The sequence below is a fragment of the Hylaeus volcanicus genome, chromosome 1 (assembly GCF_026283585.1).
Source record: "Hylaeus volcanicus isolate JK05 chromosome 1, UHH_iyHylVolc1.0_haploid, whole genome shotgun sequence".
NCBI lineage: Eukaryota > Metazoa > Arthropoda > Insecta > Hymenoptera > Colletidae > Hylaeus > Hylaeus volcanicus.
In genome coordinates, this window is record NC_071976.1 from 35,519,804 (window position 1) to 35,540,675 (window position 20,872).

At 33.4% G+C, this 20,872-nt stretch overlaps 9 protein-coding genes across 20 annotated transcripts in view; 5 read left to right on the forward strand and 4 right to left on the reverse strand.

Annotated features, from left to right (window-relative positions):
• The first annotated feature begins 2,806 nt into the window (after positions 1-2,806).
• On the forward strand, positions 2,807-5,203 carry LOC128875118 (uncharacterized). Its single transcript, XM_054120479.1, has 5 exons — positions 2,807-3,170; positions 3,423-3,481; positions 3,938-4,105; positions 4,726-4,853; positions 5,013-5,203. The coding sequence occupies exons 1-5, from the start codon at positions 3,051-3,053 to the stop codon at positions 5,192-5,194; spliced, it is 657 nt and encodes a 218-aa protein (XP_053976454.1). The 5' UTR covers positions 2,807-3,050; the 3' UTR covers positions 5,195-5,203.
• An 835-nt stretch (positions 5,204-6,038) lies between these two features.
• On the reverse strand, positions 6,039-7,994 carry LOC128875140 (uncharacterized). Of its 4 annotated transcripts, none has more exons than XM_054120510.1 (3): positions 7,288-7,994; positions 6,620-6,874; positions 6,039-6,311 (listed from the first exon to the last, which is right to left on the reverse strand). In XM_054120510.1, the coding sequence occupies exons 1-3, from the start codon at positions 7,344-7,346 to the stop codon at positions 6,056-6,058; spliced, it is 570 nt and encodes a 189-aa protein (XP_053976485.1). In that variant the 5' UTR covers positions 7,347-7,994; the 3' UTR covers positions 6,039-6,055. The 4 variants fall into 4 exon arrangements, with proteins under 4 accessions (XP_053976485.1, XP_053976509.1, XP_053976502.1 ...); XM_054120534.1 differs by having other exon boundaries at positions 6,620-6,869; positions 7,223-7,991; XM_054120527.1 differs by having other exon boundaries at positions 7,223-7,991.
• Positions 7,995-8,640: 646 nt separating this feature from the next.
• Positions 8,641-9,512, forward strand: LOC128875182 (probable NADH dehydrogenase [ubiquinone] 1 alpha subcomplex subunit 12). Its single transcript, XM_054120566.1, has 3 exons — positions 8,641-8,801; positions 9,007-9,089; positions 9,151-9,512. The coding sequence occupies exons 1-3, from the start codon at positions 8,707-8,709 to the stop codon at positions 9,390-9,392; spliced, it is 420 nt and encodes a 139-aa protein (XP_053976541.1). The 5' UTR covers positions 8,641-8,706; the 3' UTR covers positions 9,393-9,512.
• A 1,787-nt stretch (positions 9,513-11,299) lies between these two features.
• Positions 11,300-12,579, forward strand: LOC128875089 (uncharacterized). The gene is made up of 2 exons (XM_054120423.1): positions 11,300-11,979; positions 12,267-12,579. The coding sequence occupies exons 1-2, from the start codon at positions 11,395-11,397 to the stop codon at positions 12,567-12,569; spliced, it is 888 nt and encodes a 295-aa protein (XP_053976398.1). The 5' UTR covers positions 11,300-11,394; the 3' UTR covers positions 12,570-12,579.
• Positions 12,580-12,770: 191 nt separating this feature from the next.
• LOC128875096 (exosome complex component RRP42-like) lies at positions 12,771-14,755 on the forward strand. Of its 5 annotated transcripts, XM_054120447.1 has the most exons (7): positions 12,939-13,086; positions 13,235-13,380; positions 13,450-13,646; positions 13,730-13,895; positions 13,988-14,182; positions 14,278-14,433; positions 14,499-14,755. In XM_054120447.1, exons 2-7 carry the CDS (start codon positions 13,324-13,326, stop codon positions 14,601-14,603), a joined length of 876 nt encoding a protein of 291 aa, XP_053976422.1. In that variant the 5' UTR covers positions 12,939-13,086; positions 13,235-13,323; the 3' UTR covers positions 14,604-14,755. The 5 variants fall into 5 exon arrangements, with proteins under 5 accessions (XP_053976429.1, XP_053976434.1, XP_053976413.1 ...); XM_054120454.1 differs by lacking the exons at positions 12,939-13,086; positions 13,235-13,380 and adding an exon at positions 12,771-12,914; XM_054120459.1 differs by having other exon boundaries at positions 12,931-13,380; positions 13,454-13,646.
• Positions 14,742-16,015, reverse strand: LOC128875168 (uncharacterized). Of its 2 annotated transcripts, none has more exons than XM_054120545.1 (4): positions 15,875-16,015; positions 15,242-15,509; positions 15,040-15,141; positions 14,742-14,952 (listed from the first exon to the last, which is right to left on the reverse strand). In XM_054120545.1, the coding sequence occupies exons 2-4, from the start codon at positions 15,488-15,490 to the stop codon at positions 14,815-14,817; spliced, it is 489 nt and encodes a 162-aa protein (XP_053976520.1). In that variant the 5' UTR covers positions 15,491-15,509; positions 15,875-16,015; the 3' UTR covers positions 14,742-14,814. The 2 variants fall into 2 exon arrangements, with proteins under 2 accessions (XP_053976520.1, XP_053976528.1); XM_054120553.1 differs by lacking the exon at positions 15,875-16,015 and adding an exon at positions 15,587-15,734.
• A 170-nt stretch (positions 16,016-16,185) lies between these two features.
• Positions 16,186-17,812, reverse strand: LOC128875127 (probable oligoribonuclease). Of its 2 annotated transcripts, XM_054120491.1 has the most exons (6): positions 17,671-17,812; positions 17,426-17,596; positions 17,079-17,146; positions 16,844-17,005; positions 16,540-16,760; positions 16,186-16,475 (listed from the first exon to the last, which is right to left on the reverse strand). In XM_054120491.1, exons 2-6 carry the CDS (start codon positions 17,496-17,498, stop codon positions 16,358-16,360), a joined length of 642 nt encoding a protein of 213 aa, XP_053976466.1. In that variant the 5' UTR covers positions 17,499-17,596; positions 17,671-17,812; the 3' UTR covers positions 16,186-16,357. The 2 variants fall into 2 exon arrangements, with proteins under 2 accessions (XP_053976466.1, XP_053976475.1); XM_054120500.1 differs by having other exon boundaries at positions 17,079-17,266; positions 17,426-17,786.
• A 470-nt stretch (positions 17,813-18,282) lies between these two features.
• Positions 18,283-20,872, forward strand: part of LOC128881514 (DNA mismatch repair protein Msh2) — an 11,034-nt gene continuing 8,444 nt past the window's right edge. The window contains exons 1-2 of the mRNA XM_054132637.1: positions 18,283-18,580; positions 18,661-18,710. Of these exons, the coding sequence (XP_053988612.1) occupies positions 18,547-18,580; positions 18,661-18,710 (84 nt within the window). The 5' untranslated portion in view covers positions 18,283-18,546. The remainder of the gene's footprint in view (positions 18,581-18,660; positions 18,711-20,872) is intronic.
• LOC128881496 (filaggrin-like) overlaps positions 18,855-20,872 on the reverse strand; it is a 4,819-nt gene continuing 2,801 nt past the window's right edge. For all 3 annotated transcript variants that reach the window (XM_054132612.1, XM_054132602.1, XM_054132593.1), the window contains one exon: positions 18,855-20,839. In XM_054132612.1, the coding sequence (XP_053988587.1) occupies positions 19,074-20,839 (1,766 nt within the window). In that variant the 3' untranslated portion in view covers positions 18,855-19,073. The remainder of the gene's footprint in view (positions 20,840-20,872) is intronic.

A 20,872-nucleotide genomic window follows, 5' to 3' on the forward strand; every position in this document is an offset into this window, starting at 1 on the left:
TATTTAGAAATCAACGAATTTAAATGCGCGCACACTTTACCACCTTTTTCTTTTACGTTTAAACATTATTACAACTGCTTTGGTAGTTGGTAGTTTTCGTAGAAATTTTTAGGAAAGGTGACGGTACTTTTCGCGTCTAAATTTACTTATTACCTCGCACCCTTTTTAAGGGGGTATCCTGAATTAGAAGGACTAAAAAAAGCGGTTTTTCGTGAATTTTTTTCGGATGGAAAAAAAGTAATTAATTCTATCGAACTTTTTATCCTATTTCCATACATATTTGAGTAGTCTGTAGAAATTGTTTCAACAAGAAATATTCAAATTGAGTCGACTGTGACGCACGTTTGTAGAGCACCCCACAATTAAAACCTCCTATCGGCGGGAAAGATGCCAGGTCGTAATTTTGGTTTGGCACAAAAAAAAAACCAAAAGAAATTTTCATTTTCATACATTTTTCTTCTATGTGAATTAAGAAAATTCGCACAGAAAAAAATTTTAAACCATCTTTTTTATCAAGTTAAAGTGATTTTTTTGTCACTCAAAGAACTCGTTCCTTTTCTCAAACTTGCAGTAATTTCACATTTCACCATTTTTGCGGGTTTTTCTTAGGTCGCATAGAAGAAAATCGTATGAAAATGAAAATTTCTTTTGGTTTTTTTTTTTGTGTCAAATCAAAATTACGACCTGCACCTTTCTCGCCGATTGGAGGTTTAAATTGTGAGGTGGCCTAGAAACGTGCGTCGCAGTCGACTCAATTTGAATATTTCTCGTCGAAACAATTTCTACAGACTACTCAAATATGTATGGAAATAGGATAAAAAGTTCGATAGAATTAATTATTTTTTTTTCCATCCGAAAAAAATTCACGAAAAACCGCTTTTTTTAGACCTCCTAATTCAGGATACCCCCTTAATAGAAAATACAAATATCAGATTCTCTCATGGTAACATACCACGGAAGTTGTAGTATTTCATTTCGTTAAATTCAATTCAAATCACCAAATGAATAATTCTTAAATATCATGCTCGATGCGACTTTCGATTACACGCGCAACTTTATGGATAGCTGCCAATAGTCGGCACTATGGAAAGAGAAACCGGATTTCCCATAATTTCTAGATTAAAAGTAACAAACACGATGCCAATGTTCCAATATGATGGGACCAGCAAAACACATTACACGAAGAATCAAAAGTAGAACCGGTTTAGTAACATCGTGGCAATATACGCGAAGCGTACCCTTCGTATCGCGAAGCTTTCTCTGGTAAGATAGTGAGAAAGTTTCAGAGAAGAGTCTTAGGTCGTAAAATGCAAAAAATTTCGATTTCAGACAGATATCCTGTCCTTCTTTTCTCTTTCTTTCGGACGGGCAATTTTATTGGATTGCTTCCTCGCGCGACGCAGGTGTAAATCTATAGTAGCAATAAGTATTTGTACGATTCTTATGACGAACCATTTACAGTAGAGTTTGTTACGTAAACACGTTAGTTTATTGCTCCGTACGAATTAGAAAACATCAAATATCCAGTAAACTACTTTGCTGCTTCTAATAGAGGAATGGTAAAAGATCCCACTTCGTATAACTAATAATTTAGTTAATTTAACGCTTAGAAGAGTTATAATAATTACAAAATCAAAAAGAAGGGAAGTATTATATACTTGTAAATTAATGTAAATTTCTTTTTTCTTTAACGAAGTTTTAAGAATTAAACAGTTGTGCGAATACTTATTGCTTCAATATTTCTATCGATTAATTGTTTTTTTTCATGTTAATTTCGCAACTTACATAAATAGCTATGATTTTTTTGTACTCTATCTATTCTAGAGATTTTCGAGAAATATGTAGAATGTCATTGTTTATAAAAAATAAGTTGTAAAATTACAATTTTACATAGTTTTTTTTTTTTTGGAAATTGATCAGTGTACGAATACTTTTTACGTTCACTGTATGCGTACCTTGGAATTATATCAGAACGGTGCGCACTTATCAAGGAAAGAAGGCAAAATTGACGATTGATTTGTTCGCGTTGATCGACGGAGTCGGTAACTTCGTAATACGATCATGCTTAATCTCTTCTCGCCAATCTAGGCTATGCGAGTTAAAGGCAGTTTCCACTTCAGCGTTACATGTTTTCATCCTTTATTTCGTTTATTATTTGAATCAAGAGCCGCGGAAGCGAGAGCGAACGAAAACAAGGATTAACGCGAAGAGTCGCTAGATGATTGACGCTAATAGACTGTTGACCATTTTAAACATTAACATGCGTATATCGATATTAAAAGTTGTTCCTCTGAATCAGGTTTGTATTTCACTTTCTTCGGCTGATGTAGAAGATCGGTCATCAAAAACAAACCAGAATGATTCTGTTAAGGTCAGCGACTGGAGAAAATGTCCAAGAGGAAAGTTGCATTATTGAAAATATATACAGGGTGTCCCAAAAATGTTATAACACATTGAAGGGGTGGTTCGGGAGGTGATTTGAAGCAACTTTTTCCTTAGCGAAAATGTTGTACGAGGCTTCGTTGAGGAGATATTAACGGAAAACACTGACCAATCAGAGCGCGCGTATACCGTTGGAGCGTAGGGTACGCGCTAGGCGGCTTCGCTCATACGCTATCGCGGCCGCTCCACCGGTATACTCGCGCTCTGATTGGTCGGGGTTTTTTGTTAATATTTCCTCAACGAAGCCTCGGACAACATTTTCGCTAAGGAAAAAGTTGTTTCAAATCACCTCCTGCATCACCTCTTTCAAGGACCTCCAACTTTTTTTTTACACTCTGTATATATGTATGTATATAAAAAAAAAGAAAAGTATCGATATATTTCTTTACACTGACGTGACTTGTTAAAGTTTGCGCGTAAATATTGTCGAGTCGATTATTTTGCCATTCGTGGAAAAATGGTCCTCGAAGTCGAAAGTAACGGAAACTAGTTTGAAATGCTTCTGCGCGCTTGAGTTTCGTGAGCAATGACAAGAAACGTAATACGGAACGAAGCGAATGCAACAAATCTAGGGACCTGGGTGCCCACGGGAAAAAGAGAGTAATCGGATGGATATAAGGGGATCCTGTTTCCTCGGAATACTTAGTTTCCTTCGCGAATCACCTAGGAAACTATTGGCGCCTGCTGCGACTATAAACGCCACCATGAAGACGGAATTGTTTTTACAAGTAAATCGTGATCCATACTTAACGATGTGCTTCGAGTATTTATAAATATTGGAACAGTGATAATCGTATAAAAACAAGAGGAGGAGCGGAGATATTTGTTTTTCTTTCAATTTCGTTATCCAGTGTGTGATTTTTATATTATTATAAAATTCCTAGTAGTTTCGGAAATCACTGTTTCGTCATTTATGCATCGAAAAGTGTATTACATTTTAATTTTTAACAGAATTATACATTATTTTCTATGATTTTCAGTTTACGTTACTTTTAATAATACTGTCGGTTAGCTCGTCCGAGGGATTCTTTTTCTCGTAGTAAGTGAATCTTATATTTTCGATTGAAGACAAGAATTATCTTCGATTTAATTGATATATATATATATGTATATATCAATTATCAATATCATATATTGTATATATATATACATCAATATATATAAATCGTATATGTATATATCAATATATATATATATATGTATTAGGTTGTCCCAAAAGTTTCTTTCGTAATTTGCACTCAATTATTTTGTGCGGTAGTGTTTACATAAATAGACAATCTAATTTCTTAGATGTTGATGTTGTAACAGTAATGGAATCGTATACAATTCATTAATTTAACATTTGACATCAAACATTTGCGTATGTATTACTTATTAATAAAACGAAAGAAACTTTTGGGACAACCTAATATATTCCTCCGAGTTATCGTTACGATAGCATATATTAATTGCGTAGTTAATTAAATGAATTAAATATCCGAAATTTGTATTTCAGTCCAAAGAAAGTGATAATGAACTTCTTGCAATCGTTGAAGGACAAGAAAGAAATGAAAAAAAAGCCCACTCATATACAGCATTACCATTTGCATTACTACCCAGTGCCTACGATAGTGGAATCGCCGATAAAGGCTCCTACGAAACACGATCTCGACGAGCTTCACAAGTACGCGTAAATTTTATGACAATTCAAACTCTCGTCTAACCGAATCGATATATCGATTTATACAGGGTGTCCCAAAAATGTTGGGGGTCCTTGAAAAGGGTGGTTCAGGGGGTGATTTGAAACAACTTTTTCCTTAGCGAAATTGTTGTCCGAGGCTTCGTTGAGGAGATATTAACGGAAAACACTGACCAATCAGAGCGCGCGTATACCGTTGGAGCGGCCGCGATAGCGATGGCTACGCGCTAGGTAGCTACGCTCTCGTACGCGAACAAGTGACTCGACGTGCATCGAAGGACATTGGACGCGGCCGCTCAGCGCGTAGCCTTCGCTACCGCGGCCGCTCCAACGGTATCCGCGCGCTCTGATTGGTCGGCTTTTTTTTTATTAATATCTACGTAACGAAGCCCCATCCGACATTCTTGCAAAGGAAAAAGTTGTTTCAAATCACCTCCCGAACCACCCCTTTCAAGGACCTCCAACATTTTTGGGACACCCTGTATACACGTATAAACGGAATTCAAAGGGGCGCGAGAATTTTAGTTTCACATTCCTTCTAGCTAATTAACATTAAATGGTTAATGTACTCTGTGTTAATTATTTAAAGAACAAACAATTTTTAGTCAACATCTGAGTGCCCTCGGTTGGTCGGATCACGAATACGCGCATCTCCCGAAACCTAGAATCAAAATCCCTTTGAGATTACTCGAAGCATGGGGTGACAGTGTTTCATGGAACCAGGAAATATTGGGTGAGATCAACAGCTCCATTTTGTTTTTTAATAAGTCTGTATTAGTGTAGAAAACGGCCCCATTTATCGTAAACATTTCCCAACGATTATTTCGTACGTTTATTATGGTATTTATTTATGCGCACGGAGACTGTACTCAATGTTTAATCATTTTTACAGATCTTTCGGAGTCGTTCGATCACAGCGGGGACGACAGTATATATGTCGAAGTTCCATATTCTCAGAAGATCATCATTGAAAATGATCATTCCCGCGTTAGTAAAAAGTCAAAGAGCGCTATACTGTCAGCGCTTCTTCATAAACTAAGTTCCTTCAAAGACTATGCGCATAAAAAGAAATGAGAATGCAAGAGTGAACGAGACCGAGGCACGAAGCTTTCCACTGCCAGAATTGTTTATTAACACGTTGACTGCCAAACGAACATTCTTGAAAATTTCTGCTAAGATTAAATATTATTTAGACTATCAGAGTCTAGGTAATGAAATATTTATCGTGGTATTTAGTTTTGTAACCACATCAAAACTCATGAATTTCATTTAGATTCATCTCCTGTGACGTCTAACTTTCAGAATTAATCTTTCTAGTTCTTGAGTGAAAAACACTGTCGCCCATATATGGGTGACATGGCGATCAACGTGTTAATTAACCGCTAATTTTACACTTTGAACGCCAAAATATCGGGGACATTCTATGATAGATCAAAAAATTTAACAGCATAAGTGCTATGATACTATTTTCCATAAATAAATAGTACTAATCGAAGACCAGTTTAATTATGACAGCGATAAAGTTAAAAGTCCTTTAAATAGATATATTTTATAATTCGCCTGCGCTGATTCACGACTTTTAGACGTTAAACGATTAGTATCAGTCTTCTGTTAATGAATTCGTATTCTCCCAATAGCGTAGAAACGTACTGTTCCTGAATCGTTACTTATTTTAGACAATATTAGTGCTCGCATCGTTATTTCGTGTTAGAAAATATATAAGCTTAGTGTTTAAACATAGTAATTCCGTCCTAACCTTCGACTGTTTACAAAAACATGACGCAGTGTTATTTTTTTCTCGATATAGCAGTGGATGTATAGAAAAGTATGGTAAATCGTTTAAACAATAAAGCTTACTTCAAACGAAAGTCTTTCAACGTGATAATTAATTTTTTTCTGTTTATATGGGGCGCATTCAATACTTATACCATCTGTTTAAATATAAAGTTTCAGTTTAGTGTAATTCTTCTGTCGTATCATATCAGAGAGCGCTTTATAAGAAATCTTCATTAATTCGGATATAATCGAGGGTGGCGACAACTTTCTCCCCTCGATGCGAATTTTCTGCTGCTCTTCGTGATCTTTGATGATGTTGGAAGACAGTTGTTCCATGTACTTACGATCGGTGAGTCGCACAATCGGGGTACCCATTACTTTCTCTAATCGCGATTTCACTGGTGGATAAGTGATTCTGTAAGATACATCAAATACATTGTCACTTCGTTAGACTGTAGAAATCGATAGCCAGTATTTTACGCGTGTCAACCAATCTAGAGCTATCTAACTAACTGCAAACACGACGACGTTGAAACTTACGCTACGATTTCTAAAGGATGCAATAATTGTAAACATTATTCCACTCTAATCACGCATCATAAATCTCATGAAACTGTTACTAATCATGTACTATATACGGACAGTCCCATAATTCCTAATAAAATGCTCTAACATTTTGTTTATTCTTGAAAAAGTATGTAATCGATGAAAGCTCCAACTTACGCATATTTCACATGATCTGTTTCCCACCATTGCAAAGGCACATCGTAAGGATCCAGGCTGGAGACGAACATCTTTCGTCCATCCTCCGATTTTTTCTTACTTTTTAAAGATTCCTTTGACACCTCGTCTTTTACATCCCCGTGTTTATCTTCCTCGACGCTGCTGGCGCGTCGAGATTTCTTTCGTCCGTTGGTTTCTTTACCTCTGGATCGTGATTTTTGTATCGTCGACGTTTGCATATCGAAGGTTTCTGTTCTGTTTCAATCTCCTGCGATTAGTACATTTCTTTTTTCCTTTCGAATTTTTTATACAACTTTCAATTTAGAAAACAATGTAATATTGTGAACTTGGCCAAGATTGAAATTTCGTAAGTGAACATAGTTAAAAAAAAAAAAAAAAGAAAGAAAGAAAGAAGAAGAAGTTGAGATACGTAACTTTAAAAAAAAAAAAAAACGAAAAATCATAAACAAAGTGAAAAATACAAGTTTATCGAGAGTAACATCATGGTACTTGTGTACAGACAATATCTATTAGATAATATTTACAAGATAATCGAAAGTAAACGTATTTAATATCATAGAATTTTATGTAGAATCTAATTACCATTGCTTTTACTTTCTACATAAAATCTACTATCGTAAATAAATTTTTTCCTTCTGCTTAATCACCTCGAAGCGAAAACAAATAAGCGAAGGAAAATCAACCCATGTTGCTGTACTAAATACATAGTAATTTATTACAGTTACAGGCAGCTCGTGATCATAACGTTCTCTTGTTTCATTTGCGAGGAAGCACGTTTCCTTTTTCAGACTCTTTCACGGGTAGAGACTTTCACGCAACTAAAAATTAATTTTCAGCACGTTCGGGTTTCAATCGATACGCTAATCACCCTTGAACTTGAGATTCGCTTTTTCGTCGTTAGAACAGGAATTTCCATTCTAGAGAGTTTGCTAACGATGTCCTTCTTTATTTTTTTATTTAGAAAGACTTTCTCCTTATCTCGCGTGCCAGAAGAGAATTTACAAAACGTGTAAGAGTTTGCAAAACGCGCAAATTCGTCTAAAGTCGTGACAAACGATAAATTATTGAAATGAAATGATTTTAACGTGGAGCTAGTCGAAGTAAAGACGTTCCGTTCACGTTATATTTCCCAGGTTCTTTTTCTCGCGTCATTTTACTACCAAATTATGTTAATTTCGTGACTACGTTTGAAACTCAGCAAAGCGAGACTGTTCATTTTTGAGACATTAGTTTTAAATCGTTTACACGAAATGACTAAAATTGAAATAAAAATAAAAACGTTCGTTTTATACAACTTTGAACGTAGATCGCTAATATACCATTCAATTCGATTCAATGATCTCTCGATCGATATAATTACGAAAGTATAATTACGAAACCTTGACCCGTAGACGCGTCGAAACCGATAATCGCATACGATGATGCATGCATTTTTTTGCGATCGTATAATTTCTTGTCAAGTCCTCTCGATACTTCATATTAAACAACATAACTATGAACAAGCATCATAAACATAAAAACGTACAATATACGTTCTCTTTGCTTTATCGTATGACATTGTATTTATCATTTATATATTTGAGAATTGTTTGTGTCATTATGTTGATTAAAATTAATAAATTATTCGAAATATGTTGCTATAAAATTACTGCATACATACAGTGTATAACTGTTAAATACAACATTTAAACTATTATTAATTATTAAAACAGAGAAAGAGTGTGATTTCCTTTCGATTTTAAGTGAATATTGTAGAAGTATGTTTGCGCTGAAATCGACCTATTTGAATTTTCGCGCGCAGAAAAATGCAGCAACTTTAAGGCGCTTCGCAGACTAAGGTGCATTTACAATATGTGATATGCACACGAACAATGTCCGTGAATATGCATATACAAATAGAAATATAACATAGATTATTTGCATATTTGCTAAAAATTACACTGAATTGCACTTAGATCATCGATTTAATTAGATTTAATCCGCTGACAGGAACGTCAAAGATTCCGACAAGAGTTTCGCCTCTGTGATACTGTAAACTACTCCGTGGTGATAGTTCAGAAACAAACATGGCGAAGAGTTTGGGGTTAGATAAAGTCGTCAGGTTCTTCCAAATAATAAAGGACAATGGTGGTATTTTCAACTCCATACGCACTCTTTACAGGTTATTATAGTACTAAATACTTATCGAATTGAATTAGTAACGATATTCTTTGTAAAAGTCATCTATCGTCTAACTTTGCATTATTACGCTGACAATAGATAATAATAGATTAGTAATTATTAATTACAATTCATTTTGCAATACAAAAATATGAAAGCATTTTGATTTGTCATTACACTATCTTTTTACATTTCATATATTTCAGAATGGACACATTGAAAAGTGGAACCTTAGTAGGTGTAGATAAATTCGGAAACAAGTATTACGAAAATAATCGATATTTCTATGGTAAGCTGGAGAATTAAAAATGATTAACGCCACTTTATTAATATATAATATTGCTTAACAGGTACTAATAGATGGGTGGTATACTCTGATCAATATGGCATGGATTATGATGGTTCTCAAATTCCGGCAGAATGGTTTGGTTGGATGCATTACAAAACAGATTTACTTCCTCACGAGGACCCAACACGACCCAAATATAAATGGATGGCAGAGCATAAAGTAAACTTGTCTGGTACTGATAAAGCTTACATGCCTTATACTACTACCCCACCAAAAATTGAAGCTTGGAAACCACCACAGTAATCCAGTTTTGCTGCGTTCAGTTAAGAAATAGCAGCAAATAGAGTTATAACAGTGATATATACATATATATATATAACATGTAATTAAATGTAAATAAAGTAATTATTTATCTTAGAAATATACAGTCTGCATATTGGTAAGGAAAAGATAGTTACATGTTATTCAATATGTATTCAATTAGCATAGGTAATATTTTAGAATGTTCATATTTATGTAACCAAATTTAAGTATACCTCAAACATATGTGTTATAAAAAAAAAATTTGAAATGTTTCAAATATTGATACAGCCACAAATATTTTTTAATGCAAATATAATTAGCTTAATATATATTTTCAAATATAATTGTTGTAGATTAATAGACTGATTAATAATAATTATTCGTTAACTACACCAATTATATTTAATTTAACAATTCCTAGATAACACTATTAATTTCGTTGCGTTTCATACGATCTCGAAAGAATGTTCCTCGATCGTTTATAGGTATTTCTATTGGAGGGAGGGACGAAGATGTCATGAAAGAATGTCGTTATCTTTGTTACTACTTTCATATTGATTAGTCCTGATTACCTAGAGTAGGGGGACAGAACACAGAAAAGTTCTGGTCGTAACTTAAAACCTACTGATAGCAGAAGAAAGTTATAGCAGCTGATAGAAGGGTGATTCCCCCGCGTAATCTTCGAAATGATCGAGTATAAAATTGTGTTATACGTTCGAAAAGTAATTACTGACGAATGAACAGTTATATTTTTATGCGAAAATTATGGCACATGGGTGAGTGAAATATTCAATGATTCACGTTAACAAAAAAAATGCTATATGAACACCATTCGACAGAGCTAAAATTATTTATTAAAACCTCGAGCGTAAGTAATTAAATTTTTTTACAAAACATATTGCAGGCTTTGAAGCAGTATGGTAAATAATCGTAAAACTAAATCTCAAACGAAATGTTTCTCAGAAAAGAAGTTGTTAGTAAACGAGGCGACGGTTCACGTAAAAAATGGGCATTACCACAAAGCGATGCGTCTATTTGATCAAGTAAGTTTCGTAATTTGAAGAAAATGTTCGTAGTATTGGTAGCAATTTAGAAAAGTAGAAAACGATAGTTCTTCACTTTTCGTGTCAAGCACGTTATCATGAATTGTTTACAAACGAAATTAATTGTTAAAACTAAAATTGAATATTAAATAATTAGATATGTCGTGATAGTAAAAGTTTGACCAAACATTGTAAACATACTCTGTAGTATATACATAGAAGATATCGTGACCACAGTGTTGCGTGTTACACTGTTATAAATAGATGTATCTACTAGTGAAATTAACCGCTCACCGCAAGAACATGTTTCAGATTTTAAGATAATTCAAAAGGATAGTCAATTTTTATGTTTTTTCGAGAAAAAAACAAAACCCAAATGCTCTTTGGAAAATTAATAGGAAATTAATAACAGTAGGTGGAATAATCCTGCTTACGACATGATTGTCCTTTAATTAATAATAATTTTTAAAAATTTGTTAAAGCTATTATCAATTAAATTATTAATTACTACTATACAACTTAAACCTCTTCAATATTTCGAGAAGAAATACAAAATTGATGGAGCGAAAATACTATCCTTTCTTCTAGTCCTAAAATAGACATGAATACCGAGCACTTAGAATCTCTTTGCATACGTACGATCAAAGATTTTCGTGTGCCGAAAATTGCCCGCATTGTTGACTGTTTCTAAGGAAACAAGCCGTCGGCGAAGGTGTCGATAACCACACGTCTGCCCCACACGCAAGATATACGGAAGCACCTTGTGTTCCAAGGCAGTCTTGTGAATGAAACGCTGCAAGTACTTTCGTCTCCCACCTTCACAAAGTTACAAGTCCGAAAGGGTACCAGTCATTTTCTAAAACTCCTCAACTAAGAAAAAATAAATTTAAAAAATTATAAATTTAAAATTACAAATATCATATTAACATAGAAGAATTACATTATATATAACTAGAAGAATGGGCGAAGAAGTTCCAACCGAATCGACGCCTACGTCGGACGCCATCGACTCAAAGATTATGGACATCCTGAACCCAAGCCTGCACCACCATGATCTATTACAAAGCTACGTGCGATCTCCGATCGAGAGCGTCTCGAATTCGAAGCAGTCCGAAGAACTGGAGAGCTTGAATAAAAATTCATCATCCCTAGGCACCTGTCTCGCGGTGGAGTCCTCCGAGGACGCCGATAAGGAGAGTCGCGTCAGCCACGAGCCGAAGAAGAGGAAGAGTAACAAAAAGCAGCAGAAGGACAAGCCCGAGAAATCGTCCATCGAGTCGGAGATGAACATCCAGAAGAAAAAGAAGAAGAAACGACGTTACGACAATGGTGCTCGACGTCAGGAGGAGGTGTACACCGATAAGGACAGGGCTGCGGCGGTGAACATGGGCACCCGAGACATTAAATTGTCGTTGAAAATGAAACAGAAACAGGATCGGAATTTACAGTTGCCCGAAGATACCGAGCCAAGCGCTATGCTGGCTTTGGGATTGCGCGAGATGCGCATCGGCGACATTACAGTCGCTATGAATTGTATTAATAAGGTTCATGTCCTTGGTATAGTGTAGGATGTTCGCAATTTTGATCCATCTTCTCCCTTGCAGTGCCTCATAATGCCTAACAGACTTTGTATTCTTCTAATTTCATTGGAACTGCTTCCTATTGTGCGTCCTAAAACATTACCTCCACTGTATTATTTATCTGTAGCAACAACGAAATCGATATCTTCATTAGTATCTAAAGAAAACAGCCTGTAGGACTTTATACGCGACGTGTATGTTACAAGGAGCATAATTACGTTGCATAATTAACTCTGTTTCTTCTTTACCAGGCACTGGATCTGGAACCAAACGATAAGAATGCGTTAATAGCACGAAGTAAGTGCCACCTTTTATTGGGAGAGCCGCGGAAAGCGTTACAGGATGCTGAAAGTGCGCTGCAACATAAGATGAAGAACGCCAGCATGGCCAAGACGATGTATTGTAAAGCTGAGGCTTTGTATCATCTCGGTGACTTTGAAATGAGTCTTGTATATTATTATCGTGGAATGAGGATTCGACCAGAATACGGACAGTTTCGTCTTGGTGTACAGAAAGCGAAGGACGCGATAAAGAATGTATTGCGCAAAGATTGATATTAGTATAATTGTAATTAAAGGTCCCATGAGCTACGAATTCAAAAAAATAGCTATGAACGTCAAAAAAACATTAATATTAGACAAGAAAACGAGATCCATATCGATCAAAGGATCTACGAAAAATGAATCCTCCCCCCTCGAAAACCCAGAGAATGGGGAAGGGTGAATAAGAATTCATGAAACATTGATATTACAGCAAAGTCATATTGTTTAAACGATAATTATTGCTAATAATTAATGTAACTATTGTCAGAAATTAATTTTGCATATAATTGAAGATCATGGAATAATTGCCTCACTGGAAGTTGTTTCGAACGCAAATTCCCTCGATACTTTTTAATGGTAAAAATAAAAAGCATCTTTAGCTGACAATTACTCATTTACAATTAAATATTAATAAACAGTAATGTACTTTCGCCTTGGGCGACGTTAGCGCCGCAGTTCGGCTATTCCTTGAAAAGAAAATATAGTTATCCTGTGTGTTATCATATTTTTGACTGCAGTTGTAAACGTGGTCAGTTGAAGCGCCTTTTTCTTGTAATTATATTAATGTTATATTCATAACAGAAAACATTCAATATTTTGTATAATTTTAATTTCAATATAATTATTACTGTAAATTGTTGTAAAAGAGAGATAGATATACGTTTTTTATGTCATAGTTAAGTTTAACCTCATCACACGTACAATAACAACCAAGAAACAGAATTATGTGTAGTATTTTCTCTTCAAGTTTCAAAAGCATTTTATAATGGCAGAAATTAGTTTAAGCGGTGGTGAAAAGACTTTTATTCTTCATGGTGTAGACGTAAGTCGTCGATATGTTACATAGAAAAATAAATTCTTTGAATTAATTATTTAATTTTCTAATCACCAGGCAGATTACAGAAATGATGGTAGAATGAGATGTGAATATCGTTCTTTGGAAATCGAAACCAAATTAATGCTGCAAACAAATGGATCTGCGAGATTACGTATTGGAAACACCGATATACTCGTCGGCGTTAAAGTAGAACTTGATATTCCTAATGCTGATAAACCGAATGAAGGAAAATTAGAATTTTTTGTTGATTGGTATGCAAAGTCAAATAATTTTATGTTAAATACAAATAATGCTGTGTGTATACTATGTAGTTGCACTTCTCATTTTGTTGTAGTTCTGCTAATGCAAGCCCAGCATTCGAAGGAAAAGGTGGCGATGATCTAGCAACTGAAATAAGTAACACCCTTGTAATAGCATACCAAACTCGTAATGCTTTAGATTTACGAACATTATGTATTTTACCTCACAAAAAATGTTGGAAAATTTATGTTGATGTTCTGGTAAGTTAATATAGAGATCCTGTTATGCATTATAAATTGAATATTTTAAGAACAGATATTTTTTATTAACAGAATTCTAATATATAATATAGATTCTTCAGTGTGGTGGTAATTTGTTTGATGCAGTAGGAGCAGCAGTCAAGGCTGCTTTATATAGTACAGAAATTCCAAAAATTACAGCTGCAACACTTGATGGCGGAGAACCAGATATTCAATTATCAGATGATGTTTACGATTGTATTAAATTAGATACAAGTAATTATCCAGTCATTATAACACTGTGTAAGGTATGTTATATTGAATTTAAGAATTGTTCTTACATATATAATTGTATCTGTTATTGTTTTCATAATATAGATCTGTTCTCAATGTTTTACCACAGATTGGTGATAACTATATAGTGGATCCGACTTTAGAAGAAGAAGTATGCAGTGCAAGTAGTATAGTTATGTCTGTATTACCAAATGGTAAAATTTCCTCGATAGTCAAATTAGGTTATGGCAGCGTTCAACTTGGCACTTTTAATAAAATGTTACAGGTAATAAGGCTGTTATATATTGGTTGTTAAGAGTATTATTCCTAACAGCATAATTATGTTACTAGATGGGGCAAAATATAGGATTGCGATTAAACGAAGGACTTATGAAAGCTCTGAAAGAAGAAGATCAATTTGGTCGGCAAAGAGAGATATTTGGATTCCTAAAATAAATTATATACACCTAATAACTGCATTATCTTTAGAATAAACAAATAAATATAATTAAGTAAGAATGTATAAAACTGTGACCAATTTCCAATTAAAATAATCTCTTAAGAAATTTTGGTAAATCATTAAAAATAATGAAAATCTTTTGATGATAATTTTAGTGAATTACATTGGTTATATTTAAAAATTATCTACATACAACTTTGGTAATATCTATATTGGAGAGTTTTCGAAGCCTCGTGTTGCATACTGTTGAGGTGTTTTAACTTCGTAATTAGGAAAATCTTTGTCTCCTACAAACAAAGTAGGACGCGGTTTAATTATTCTCCAACCAGAGACACGTGTCCATTGCTAAAAAAAATATTAATTTTATAACAATATATTTGATATTTACATTTAAAGTATTTAATGTAAATTTAAGCATTTAAGTCGACATACCGCTGTATTATATTTGAAGTAATACCATGCACAATATATCCCTGCGATTCCCATCAAGAGTCTTCCTGTTACGCCACGTATAACAAATGCAGGTGTAGGACCCTATATCAACACATACAATACAAAATTTTACACGTCATACATATTTCTGACAATATTAATTAGTGACATTCTATATCTTTGAAAAATGTCATCTCCTTACCACTAATCCACTTAGTGCTTTTTCTACTGCATTCAGAGGTGCTCTATAGAATCTTCTTATAGGATTATAAGCCTCCTTGTAATAACCCTCTGGAACTATCGGTTCTTCTGGTGCAAGAATTTGAGATTTGAGATAACGTGCTCTCCATGCACGTTCCTCATCTGTCATGCCAATCAAACGTTCTCTTTCCCTGCCTACACGACCAGCAATAGATATTGGCCTTACACCACCAGTACGTGAAGACGACATCGTGGTACCAAAGTTTTAACTGCAAATGAAATATAAAATTATAACAGTATAATAAGTTAATAATTATACAGTATAATGAATATTATTTGTACTAACATATGTTTGAAATAAAGTATATAAGAATGTATAACCTACGCGAATACGTGAAAGGAAAGAAGATTACATTCTGTACATTTAAATATAATTTGCCTTATCAATATGTATATATATATATATATAGCTATAGTTTTTAACTACATAATTGAAAGCATAGCGACAAACAAAATATACGCGTATAGAAACTAAAAATTAGTACAACAAAGTAAAATAACTTCTTAGATAACTGCATAAATTTTTAGTTATGCGAAATAATCCATTGAAACTAAACATGTAATAAACACAAACCTTCCGTTGAACTTCTCACAATATTACATCACAAACTAATACGAACGAGTGAGACTTATATAGTTGGTTAGTATAGTAGTTCGCTTCGCGAGTATGCGTGTAACAGACAGGTATTTACCAGCTGATATAACCTAACAATATCAGTTGTATTAACAATCGTTAGATTGTTTGAATATATCTTTTTTTTAAATAAAAACAAGTCTTGAATTTACTTAATTTTGTAATATGAACTTTGCATACTAATAATTTTCAAAATTCTTTTGCAGTCACCTACTTTATTTTTATTTATTCTTTTTGTGCTTTATTACTACATAATATCTGATATCTAACTTTGTATTATTTATAATGTAATGTAGTAACAAGTACACAAAACTGTTTATTCTGTAAAAGTAAGCCAAAGATAAGGATAAGGGAAGATAGATCACAAAATGATCATGAAATACTCAATTATCATTGTTTGTTAAAATTGTTTGTATTTAATCTTTATAGATTAAATAAGTGTTTCTTATAATATTCTAATTCCTGTATGCTTTCCTTTATATCTGACAATGCTCTATGAGCATGACCTTTTCTTAGTTTTGGTATATTCAAATCCCATCTCCTGAAAATAAGAAAACTGATAAGTATTTGAATTTATAACTAATATCTACATGCGTAATACGTACGTAATTAATTCTTTGATAGTGGAAGTATCTATAAGTCTATAATGTAAATAGTTATTAACATCTGGCATGTATTTATATAAAAACATACGGTCCATATAGACTGAACTTCCTGCAAGTGGACATATTCCTTCTCTTACATGTGCCTTTAAATGTTCCAGTATGATTTGTTCAGCATCTTGTACAGTAGTTTTACTTAAACGTGATTCAGCAATTAATCCTGTCTAAATGTGAAGAAAATTCATCAGATTGAAATATTTTAGACAGTAAAAGAACTTTATTCAATATAATCTAAAAGTATGCTTACTTTCGTGTGATTTTTTATACACCACTGAGTCATATTTTCTAATATTTCATCTGGTTGATGAATAACTATATTTAAATCTGTGCTTACAACTTCTAAATTTTTATTTGTAATCAAGCATGCTACTTCTAAAATATGATTTGTGTTTACATCAATTCCAGTCATCTAAAATATATAAAAAAAAATAATTAAACAATGGTAGTTATTATGGAAGTTTAAATTATTAATATGAACATACTTCCATATCTAGCCAAACAATGCGTTCGTCCAAATGTTCTTTCTTCATATTTAACATAGATAAATGAGCTGTTAGAAAAGATTAAAAAAATTTTTAAATTGTGTTTTGGAAAATAATTTTCTTAACATTCCGTTAATAAGTTCCATGTATAGTTTATGAAAAACTAAATCATGTAATTTTCTTGTACACTGTTAAAAATTAAAAATTCTTTAAGAAAATAGTTAATATATTTCATAAGACTAATAGACACTAAGGATAAGTTGTTCCAAGTCGTTAATTAAAAATATCTTTATAAATTCAATAATATTCAATTAATATTATAAATATAAAAAGCAAATTTAAATTACCCGTTTGAAAATAATGGGGTATAATAAGCCGAAGGCAGCTTTTTGACCATTTGAGACCACGTGCGATAATCATTGTCAAAATACAAGTTATATGTCATAGAATTGTACAGAGTATTTTCTCTGTTGTACACTATGTCATTGTTGTTTCAAACAGTTTCGGTTGATTCAGCCCTAAAACAATTGTTTACTGTTGTTTACGGTATTTTCATTTTTCAGTGAACGATATAGAAGAGATTGATAGAGACCATAACTGAACTATACTGAACTATACTAATGGCGCCACTAACTAAAGGTCGATAATTATTACTGAATTAAATAACTATCCGTACGAATGTTAAATGAAATATATTAACACTATATTGTAGTGTTAGAAAGCAATGGATCGTATTAATTATGCATTTAAGTAAAAAAAAAAGAATAATTGATTCAAAGGTGTCGGTGGCATCATGGTGGCGAAATGCCCAAGCTTGTAGTGAAAATAGTTCCCACTGTTGTTACTAGATGGCGCTACTAAATAAAGAAAGGTTAATTGTTGCGACATTAAGTACAACTTTGCATAGCAATTATAAATGCGACATATTAATACTGTATTTTAATGTTATAATGCAAGGAACCGCATTAATTATGCAGTTATGGAAAATAAAGAACGATTGATCAAAGGTATCGGTAACGCCATCGGAGGCAAAACGCCAAAGTTTGTAGCGAAAATAGTTCCAAATAGTTCCAAAAGATTCTGCTAGATGGCGCCATCGATTCTTTTAATTTATAATTTTTTATCTTTCATAAATGCATAATTAATACGATTCATTGCCTTATTTATAACATTAAAATATATTATTTAAACGTAGTACTCATGTTTGTGAATGGCTACTATTGGCTGTTTCAATTCACCAATCAAATTAATGTACACTTAACCTATCTTTGAGCAGTCTGTAATTTACCAATTCTGCGATATAAGACATCATTTTTGCGGGAATTCATTGAACATTGAACGTGATTGAACGTAACTGAACTGAATTGAATGTGAAGAATGTTAACACCTTTTCCATAAAAGGTTTAAGATATTGTGTACTGTTCTGCAATTTTTATTATACTTTCATTGCTTTTTCTCGTATAAAATCATGGCAGTACAACCAAATCAACAATTTCAAATGGGTTAGCAAAGTGGTTATATTCTGTAATTAATTTTCGACTCTACTATTATTTATAAGTAATTGTCTATAAAAATATTTCAGATGCTTCAGTCCAACAAAGTTTCATTAGATACTTTAAAAGTCTACCTGAAGTAAGTACCTCTATTGTGATTCTCTGGAATCTCACTAATTGTATTTGTATTGTATTGTAATTAATGTTTAAGTATGTATAAATTTATTTATATTTATAAGAAAATATGTTTGATTTTTAATAAGGAATAGACAGGAAAATGGTATTTAGAAAATATATGTTTTCTTTATTCAAATAACAACGTAAAATGTATAATAATTTTAAAAAAGTGCCATTTCATAATACTATGTCAATTTCTCGAAATCATTAAATAATCAAAATAAATGACAGCATGTTATATGACACTGATAAATACATATTACACAATAAGCCTTATATTACTAAGAAAAAGTCAATTACAAATGAACATTAGTTAGTGTTATATTTATCCAAAGATGGATCTAGCTTTTTCTTTAGCTTTATCAAAAGTATTTGTTAATCGATTACCAACTCTTGACCAAAAAGATGGTGCTTCTGTTGTTATATTATTTACATCTAAAGGTTCTACAGGCATTGGTGTAGGTGTTGCTTCATTAACTGTTCCTACCATTACTCTAGGCTTCTCTCGAATATCCCATGGATCAGCACTATTAATTGGTGGCAGTGTAGCACTAGGATTTATTGTCACTCCCCTGTATATATCATCATCATGAGATATATCATATGGTCCACCTCCATAAGCTTCCAAAATTCTTGGTTCTAAGTGATGTTCAGTCTCACTGGTTTGAACATATTTTTGTTCATTATCAGTTTCACTTACTGTCTGTTGGCCAAATTCTAAGTGACTTTGTTGCATGCTTTCCGATTCTCCTTGATATTTTTGAGATAATTGTAAATCTTCATTACCTCCATTAGTTGACTGTTGATATGCATCTTCAAATGTATATGTATTTTGTGTTTCCTGTTGATCCAAATTGTGATCAGATTGATGGAAGTCTAGATTGCTTGATGTTTGTTGTAAATCCTCCTTATCCTTTTGCTCTATTTGTTGTACAAATGTTCTTTGATCGCTTGGGTGATATGTATAATGCCACTGTAACCCTACAGTTGCATCATTGGACTTGTGTAACGAGGTACTTTGATCCATGTTTCCTCCATCAACACTGAATACATTACCTGCAGCTTGTTGACTTAAATGTCTGGAACTACCCACATTTATGAAATCGTTTGTACTTTGATCATGTCTACTTTGATTTTTAGTATTATCTATGTTCACAGCATATGTATCACTACTATCCGGATTGGAAGTTTGTTGACTGTTAGTATTATGTGCATCTTGAACATTTCTTGCGAATCCAGTTCTTGAATATCTTGACCTTGGTTTAGGTTTTTCTGCTGGTTTAGGAAATGGTGTACTAGATACTTGAGGCTCTTCAGGAATTTCTAGGTTATGTTGTTGGCTATATTGTTGCCCATATACATCATTTGCACCACTCATATCAGGAAACTTATTAGTATTTTGAACGTTATTTTCTGAAATTTGACCATTCATTATAGTACCACCACTAAATTTACTTGTTTGCTGGGTCAGACCTTCTGACTGTTGATTACTAGTACTTGGGTTCCATGGCTGGTATGAATACTGAGAGTCTTGTTCAAAGTCAAGATTTCCAGTTGTTTGTTGAGTAAGATCTCCAAAATCATCAGTTTGCTGAGTCAAATCTGAGTGTTGATTACTAGTACTTGGTTTGCGTGGGTGATGGGAATGTTCTGATTGTTGTCCAAACTCAAGCTTTCCAGAAGTCTGTTGAGTAAAATCATTACATTCATCTGTTTGTTGTGTCAAATCTTCTGGATATTGAGGACTGGCACCTTGGTTCCATGGCTGGTATGAATGTTGAGAGTCTTGTTCAAACTCAAGATTTCCAGAAGTCTGTTGAGTGAGATCTCCAAAATCATCTGTTTGCTGAGTCAGATCTGAGTGTTGATTACCAGTACTTGGTTTTTGAGGGTGATAGATATTTTGTGGTTGTTGTCCAAATTCTAGTTTTCCAGATATTTGTTGAGTGAGATCTCCAAAATCATCTGTTTGCTGACTCAGATCTGAGTGTTGATTACCAGTACTTGGTTTTTGAGGATGATAAGTACTTTGTGACTGCTGTCCAAACTCAAGCTTCCCAGAAGCTTGTTGAGTAAAATCTTCAAAATCACCTGTTTGCTGTGTCAGATCTTCTAAATGTTGAT

Bases quoted from the DNA above. Each gene is read 5' to 3' on its own strand.
- LOC128875118 (XM_054120479.1), top strand. From the start codon at position 3,051: ATGGATATAAGGGGATCCTGTTTCCTCGGAATACTTAGTTTCCTTCGC. The intron at 3,171-3,422 runs GTAAATCGTGAT...TATGATTTTCAG, and splicing joins AGACGGAATTGTTTTTACAA to TTTACGTTACTTTTAATAAT. The intron at 4,106-4,725 runs GTACGCGTAAAT...AACAATTTTTAG, and splicing joins GATCTCGACGAGCTTCACAA to TCAACATCTGAGTGCCCTCG.
- LOC128875140 (XM_054120510.1), bottom strand. From the start codon at position 7,346: ATGTATTTAGTACAGCAACATGGGTTGATTTTCCTTCGCTTATTTGTT. The intron at 6,875-7,287 runs GTGATTAAGCAG...AGATTGAAACAG, and splicing joins TTATTTGTTTTCGCTTCGAG to AACAGAAACCTTCGATATGC. The intron at 6,312-6,619 runs GTAAGTTGGAGC...TGTATCTTACAG, and splicing joins ACAGATCATGTGAAATATGC to AATCACTTATCCACCAGTGA.
- LOC128875182 (XM_054120566.1), top strand. From the start codon at position 8,707: ATGGCGAAGAGTTTGGGGTTAGATAAAGTCGTCAGGTTCTTCCAAATA. The intron at 8,802-9,006 runs GTTATTATAGTA...CATATATTTCAG, and splicing joins TCCATACGCACTCTTTACAG to AATGGACACATTGAAAAGTG. The intron at 9,090-9,150 runs GTAAGCTGGAGA...ATTGCTTAACAG, and splicing joins AAATAATCGATATTTCTATG to GTACTAATAGATGGGTGGTA.
- LOC128875089 (XM_054120423.1), top strand. From the start codon at position 11,395: ATGGGCGAAGAAGTTCCAACCGAATCGACGCCTACGTCGGACGCCATC. The intron at 11,980-12,266 runs GTTCATGTCCTT...CTTCTTTACCAG, and splicing joins CTATGAATTGTATTAATAAG to GCACTGGATCTGGAACCAAA.
- LOC128875096 (XM_054120438.1), top strand. From the start codon at position 13,324: ATGGCAGAAATTAGTTTAAGCGGTGGTGAAAAGACTTTTATTCTTCAT. The intron at 13,647-13,729 runs GTATGCAAAGTC...ATTTTGTTGTAG, and splicing joins TTAGAATTTTTTGTTGATTG to TTCTGCTAATGCAAGCCCAG. The intron at 14,434-14,498 runs GTAATAAGGCTG...TTATGTTACTAG, and splicing joins CTTTTAATAAAATGTTACAG to ATGGGGCAAAATATAGGATT.
- LOC128875168 (XM_054120545.1), bottom strand. From the start codon at position 15,490: ATGTCGTCTTCACGTACTGGTGGTGTAAGGCCAATATCTATTGCTGGT. The intron at 15,142-15,241 runs GTAAGGAGATGA...GTGTTGATATAG, and splicing joins AAGCACTAAGTGGATTAGTG to GGTCCTACACCTGCATTTGT. The intron at 14,953-15,039 runs GTATGTCGACTT...TATTTTTTTTAG, and splicing joins ACTTCAAATATAATACAGCG to CAATGGACACGTGTCTCTGG.
- LOC128875127 (XM_054120491.1), bottom strand. From the start codon at position 17,498: ATGATTATCGCACGTGGTCTCAAATGGTCAAAAAGCTGCCTTCGGCTT. The intron at 17,147-17,425 runs GTAATTTAAATT...CTTTTCTAACAG, and splicing joins ACCCCATTATTTTCAAACGG to CTCATTTATCTATGTTAAAT. The intron at 16,761-16,843 runs GTAAGCATACTT...CTTCACATTTAG, and splicing joins GTATAAAAAATCACACGAAA to ACAGGATTAATTGCTGAATC.